At 38.0% G+C, this 6,588-nt stretch overlaps 1 protein-coding gene across 1 annotated transcript in view; it reads left to right on the top strand.

Moving 5' to 3' along the window:
* Nucleotides 1-2,561, top strand: part of lmo2 (LIM domain only 2 (rhombotin-like 1)) — a 4,245-nt gene extending 1,684 nt beyond the window's left edge. Inside the window, exons 2-3 of the mRNA XM_077516135.1 lie at nt 1-88; nt 1,811-2,561. The exon at nt 1-88 is cut by the window's left edge and continues 128 nt beyond it. Coding sequence (XP_077372261.1) covers nt 1-88; nt 1,811-2,033 — 311 coding nt within the window. The 3' untranslated portion in view covers nt 2,034-2,561. The remainder of the gene's footprint in view (nt 89-1,810) is intronic.
* The last annotated feature ends 4,027 nt before the right edge of the window (nt 2,562-6,588 follow it).

Genomic DNA, 6,588 nt, shown 5'->3' with positions numbered 1-6,588 from the left:
GCGACCTGTGCGGCTGCCGGCTCGGGGAGGTCGGCCGACGCCTCTACTACAAGTTGGGAAGGAAACTGTGTCGCCGAGACTACCTAAGGTTAGTCTGTCTGTTTTAAAGGAGACATTTTATATATATTAAAAATAATAAAACACAATTCAAAACAGTTTCGATTTGTCTAAATAACACGACGCGTTTGTCACAGTACTCAAGAATAAAGATTGTAATGCACTATGCAACATTTTAGTGTTGTCCCGCCTTATATACCGCTGGGCCAATGGCGACCATTCATCATGACGATGGGGTGGAGCTTACGTGGTTCTGCACAACAAATTACTTTTACTTTCTGAGGCGTCCATAAAGTCCATAAAGACAATTTAAATGTGTTTTCACTTGTGGAAGCAGCACTTCACAAGCTACACATCACTTATTAAAACCCTTTTACTGCCACACGTTATCATTAAAAAAACAAACAAAAAAACAAAACAAAACAAAACAGTGCCAGCCTATTTCAAGCATTTTATTTTTAACAAATCTCTGAAGGCAAACAGAATATTGTGTGCTTTTACTACATATATTATGTGGGTACCAAATGAAAGATTGTATTCCATTCTTTCATTAGAAAAAAAAAGTAAAAGTACTTTATTCCGTTGCTTAAGTAATCACTATTTGAAAATAGTTACTTTGAGTGACATTGAGTGAAAATTGAAAGGATGAGGAGAAAACAAGCTTTATGTGAAAAGATACATTTTCTCCACAGCAGTGACTTTGACACAAATATTTTTTGTCTATTAAGACTGTGAATTAGGTCTAATGCGATCCTTGTGAGCTGTGAGCGGCTCTGAAAATGGACGGATGGATGACAAAGGCTTTGATCATTCACATCATCCTTGAAAACGTTCGATTTCATCAGATTTGTCATGTTTCATTGTAATTTCATACAGCGGCAGCCCATTGAAAAGACATGCATTGCTGCCATCTGCTGGCCATAGTTAGTGTTTTTGATTCCACAACCCATTTGACCAGGCAGCGCTGCACTTAGACATTGCACTTCCCACTGATTAAAAAAACAAAAACAAAAAACAAAAAAAAAACGTAATTTAACGTTTATGGCAGCATACATCACGATTTTACTAATCGTTATTAAATGTTTTTGGCGGTTAAAGAGTCAAATGCCACAATAGAAAATAGATGCATCTAGCTGTTTGATGTCACTCACACACTTTGGGTTATTTATTTAACCCAAAAGGTTCGGTCAATTGAACCCACCGAAAAAAAACATTTGTTGTTGTTGTTTTGTTTGGTTGTGTTTGTACATAAACCAAATTTGGGTCAACTGACAAACCCAAAAACAACACAATGTTTTGTATAAAACGTCCCAACTTTTTAATTTATTTATTGAACCCAAAAAGATGAGGCAAATGAATAACCTACACAAAACCCATTTGTGTCAAATGTATAAACCACATAACCCAACTTTTTGGTTTATTTGTTTCACTCAAAAAGTTGGGTCATTGGGTCAAATGGATAATCCACAAAACAGTTGTCGTGTATAAAAAAAAAAAGCTACAAAACAACTCAATTTGGGTCAAATGAGTAATCCAAAAATAGCCCAATGGTTGAAGTTGTTTTGTTGCCAACCTATTTTTTATTTATTTTTTGTTCTTGTGGGTTATTCATTTGACCCAACATTCTGGATTAAATGAATAACCCCAAAATTCTTCCCACCTCCAAGTGCATCTAATGTAAACTTTATGCTGTAATGTGTAGCTTGTCTCACTTGAAGTAGCCTTTCTAATATTCACGCCTTCCTTCCGCAAGGCTTTTCGGTCAGGACGGCCTATGTGCGTCCTGCGAGAAGAGGATCCGAGCGTTCGAGATGACCATGCGCGTGCGGGACAAAGTCTATCACCTGGAATGTTTCAAGTGCGCCGCCTGCCAGAAGCACTTCTGCGTTGGTGACCGCTACCTGCTCATCAACTCAGACATTGTCTGCGAGCAGGACATCTTTGAGTGGACCAAACTCAACAATAACGGCATATAGAGCAACGTGGCCGTCTTGGATCTCCTTGGATATTTTTTTTTTTTTATCACTGGTTTTGCAGATGAACAACAAATAATACACAGACTTTTCCCAGCTTCCCACAGACTTGGAACTGTCTCACCTCTTCATGTTGAAACTGTTTTACTCAAAAGTGGGGGAAGCTAATGATCTCTGCACTACGACTGGCAGCTTTTTATCTCAGGCCTTACAAATGCAAAACAATCAGAATTAGCATGCAATAACAGGTATTTGTTAATCTTACGGCACTTTTGCAAAATGGAGCAAAGTTACAGCAACCTTCCAAAAATCAGCAACAAACTGTTTGATTTGTCTTTACCATGTTTGCACAAAATTACACACATTTTGCATTGTAGACTTTTTTTTTTTCCCTAAAAAGATACATTAAGTGTAAGTATAATCATAGAGGATCTGATGACAATTTTAACTCTCCAAACATACATTGAAAATGTTTTGAATATTTTTTTATATAGATGTATTCAATCAATACATTAAAATTTTGAGGAATAACAGTTGCCAGTGCTTTTTGTTTCATGCATCCACAGTACGGGAGCATTCTAATCGAGAAACTGGTGTGTCCTTACACTCCTTCCAAAAGGCAATACCAGGAGCATTGTATTTACCACGTTTAACCACAAGAGGTCAGTAGAAGATTTATAAATCGTGTTCAATTAATGGGTCAGGCTTTATTACCTTACCCGATCGTGTATGAATATGGACGTACTAACGTACTAGTTTAGCTTGCAAATCCATTGCACAGGTTAATAGCAATTTTTAATGCACGTGTCCATAACTGTTCAGTGTTTTAGGATTTGTTGTTCTCACGGATCCATGGATGGATCAAATACATTTCCCGGTTGAATTTGAATTGCTTTTGAAACAGTCCTTTTGAAAACACTGTTAAGGTTTTGAAGACGGTTTTGAACAAGACGACAACTAACAATTGATTAACAGGATGTTCTCAGAGGGAAGTGGCCACTAAGTGTCACAGTCTGCGCATCGTCATCAAATTGCAACACAGAAATACAGAAAGTCACAGAAAGGCATAGGAGGGAACGTTCTTAGAAATCAAGGAGGGAATACAGACACATAAACATAGCTACAGCTGGATATGAGTGTTTACCTGCACAAGGGTGCCATTACAAGGAACACACTTCTCTCCTTGCAAAAACACATCAGCCTTGCGCAGCTGGTGAATGAAACAAGGAACCTTTATTGAGTTCCGCTGACTCTCTGCTAAGGCAAAGATGCACCTGCACACTCAGATTGGCAACTTAGTTTGCGCATGTACTGTCAGGTGACATGGGTGGAAAACAAGCAGAAGACGACTGGGAGGTAAACTGCAGTGTTAATGTTAGGACAGCAGATGGCGCTTCTGATCTGAGCACAACGTGTGTTCCAGAAGTGTTTGCACCTTTCAAACAAACAAAAAAAATATCATGGAACACCAACAAACAAAAATGTCACAAAGAATAGATATATGTTAATTTAATTTTCTAGCAGCAGAGTGTCCTTAATAACCCTGTCAAATTGTAATAATAATAATTGAAAAAAAATATATCGAAAAAAACTTCTCGTCATCTGGTACTGTTGTACACATCTCTCGAACATGCTATTTTTGGTACAGTATAGTATAGCCTACAGTTGTTTTTTTTTTTTTTTTAAATCAAACTCTTATCTATATTATGCTGCATTCAAGGAAGGTTTGAAGTCAGATATACCCCACTCAGAATTTCTCGAAGGGTTCAAGTCGAATGTAAACAACAAATATGGTTGATTCTGGCTGATGGCTTCCTGTCAACTGAAAATGACTTCACAGTGCCGAACTGCTCGAGTAATGACCAATCACGGCTCACCTGTTTTCTGGGTCTAGTCACGTGACATTTGCATTCTCAGCCTTAGGCACTGTGACGTAATTTACAGCCGGCAGCAAAGGGCAAAACGTGGGTGGATGGGCTCCAGGTGGAGGAATGGAACCGTCACCTACGTTCGGTGCTGGTTGGCGTGGGTTCGCTCCTCCGCCTGGGAGACCCATGTGGCTTACATGAAGTAAGCTTGTGTGAGGGAGTTGTTACAAAACAAACCAAAGTGGGTGGATTTTGGCTGCTTAAGTCATATTCCATAAACACAATTAGTTTACACTCGTGTGGTCGCATAGAACATATTATAAAGAAAGTTTTGGACTTGGCTTTAATTTTGTATTTCATTGGGCATTTTTAGGCCACATTAATGCACAAAACATTTTTGTACTGTTGGCTATTTGGTGGTTTTAGGCTTTGAAAAACAATACTTCCATTTAACACTCTCAATGTTAGTCTGTTTAATTGAGATTTTCCCGGCACACAATGGATTTTGTCTTCTTTTATTTATCCTGCCGCAAAAAAACTAGGGATTCTGTAAATGAATCATTTTATGAGCAATTAGGTGAAATTCTCAACTCTCACTAATGTCCCATTGAGCACTGGTTGTGATTCTGCGCTAGCATGTGTGAAATATGAGCAATTTAAAGCAGATAAGGTCCTTACGCGGCTGTCAGCTTGAGGAAGGATTGATTCAAAGGGAAGCGAAGGCGATGAGCCTCGCCGTCCCCGCTGCGGACATGACAGGAGAGTTCAGCGACACCTACAAAAGGAAAGATGTGGTCAGACAATTATCTACAGCATCACGGCGATTCATCACACAGCGGCCTGCCAATGTCAAACCCGTATGACAAAACGAGTCCCGAGCTATTGATCACGCCCGCCTTGGGTTTCACTTGCACTCACACTTTATCAGATGGAGCTAATTGGGAACATATTCAGACCGTGGTCCTGAGAGATGTGTCTGTCAAGAGTCACATTCCTGCTCTGATTTTCCGATAGCACGTAGCGCCTGCTGTCTGGATGGGAGGGGGCAGCTGTGGGAGTTCAGGTTGGGCGTCGGTTGGGGGGGGGGTCGGGGCCTCAGCAGCACATCCAGAAGTGGATAGGTGAGTAATAAGTGTACATCCTTTAACTCTCAGCGGGCTTGTCCTCTGACTGGATTAAATATGTGCTGAGGATTTATGAGCTTGAAGACCCCCGGGGGCCCCGGAGAAGTCCAGCACGAAGCTGCCTGCACGTCAGCTTTTCTGCAAGACAGTATTTTCTCTTTGCTACATCACACAATCTTTCTCTCTATTACTTAATCTATTGTTCTGTACTATATTACTTCCCATCCATTTTTCCCCCCGAACCTGCCATCATTTTTTGTACTTACGTCTCTCCGTTGTGATGGCAATGTGTACAGATGTGGGATGTGACGGAGAAACTAGTTATTTTGCTCTATGCTATTTGGGCTGTTATTTTCTGCTGTGGTCTAGAAGCAGAATTGAACTCTCTTGGTAGGCCTGTTTCTCCGGAACAGCAATAATGTTGCCGGGTCAATTTGATCCAGGGTATATTTAATGATAAAAGTGCATCCCAATAAACATTTATGAACTGCTTTCATTGCAAATATTTCAAATGAACCATGGGTCAGTTTGACCCGGGATATGTTTAATGTTCCAAAAGCTCCCTGATAATAAATTATAACTAATGATTAACAGTTTAATGCAAATATATTAAAGTGAACCATTTTAATTGTGTGTTGACAAGTATTCGTTGTGAAAAATTACTCATTTTAAAATGGGTCAATTAGACCTGAACCATAAAATATATGAGAGAATATTCTGATTCTTTGTAAATAGAGTATTGGTCCTTTAGAACAAACATTTTTTTTTTTTTTGAAAAACAACTTCCACATATGACTTTTGATTTGTGTCATATTTAATACATCCGGTCACAGTACTTTAAATTTGTACCTTTATAACTGTCATAAATATAATAATAAACAGAAATATCAAACATATTAGTATTTACAAAAATAAGAAAGAATATTTCCTACAATTAATAAGTATAGGTGTCTCTCCTTTCTGAATTGGAACGATCTTGCAAGGTTGCTGGAAATGCCATCAGCTGGGTTATACTGCCCTCTAATGGATTATCTGTGCAATGCATGTGTCAGATCATATACGTCAGGTTTTTAATGCTCCAAAACCATTCAGATAAACATTTAACATTTAACTGAAAAGATGTCAAATGGAACCATTTTAATTGAGAAGTTTCGTAGCATTTTTGTTTTTGTAGATTTCAATGTTAAAATGGGTCAATTTGACTCAGGCTTTGTTTAATGTTCTAAAAGCATTCTGATATACTTTTAAAATTGATTTGACAATGTCAATGTGAACAATCAATGAGACGTTTCATAGCAAAAAAATTTTTTTTTTAAATAAAATTAAAAATTAAAAATATTATACTAAAAATGTTTAACATTCCAAAACCAATGCCAATACTCCCCAAATAATATCTATTTAAAACAAATGCAGTTGTTATATGTACACTTAAAGCAATAAAACAAACAATAAGCAAAAGTCTTATTAGAAAACATTACAAAAATGATCACATTCAGTTTTGATTGACGGTGTCATACGTGTTAGACTGTTATAAAAATAGTTTCTTATTGTGGTTAAGTGCAGTTC

The sequence above is a fragment of the Festucalex cinctus genome, chromosome 3 (assembly GCF_051991245.1).
Source record: "Festucalex cinctus isolate MCC-2025b chromosome 3, RoL_Fcin_1.0, whole genome shotgun sequence".
NCBI classification, from domain to species: domain Eukaryota; kingdom Metazoa; phylum Chordata; class Actinopteri; order Syngnathiformes; family Syngnathidae; genus Festucalex; species Festucalex cinctus.
The sequence above is the reverse complement of the archived record's forward strand: the minus strand, read 5'-3'. Positions and strand labels throughout refer to the sequence as shown.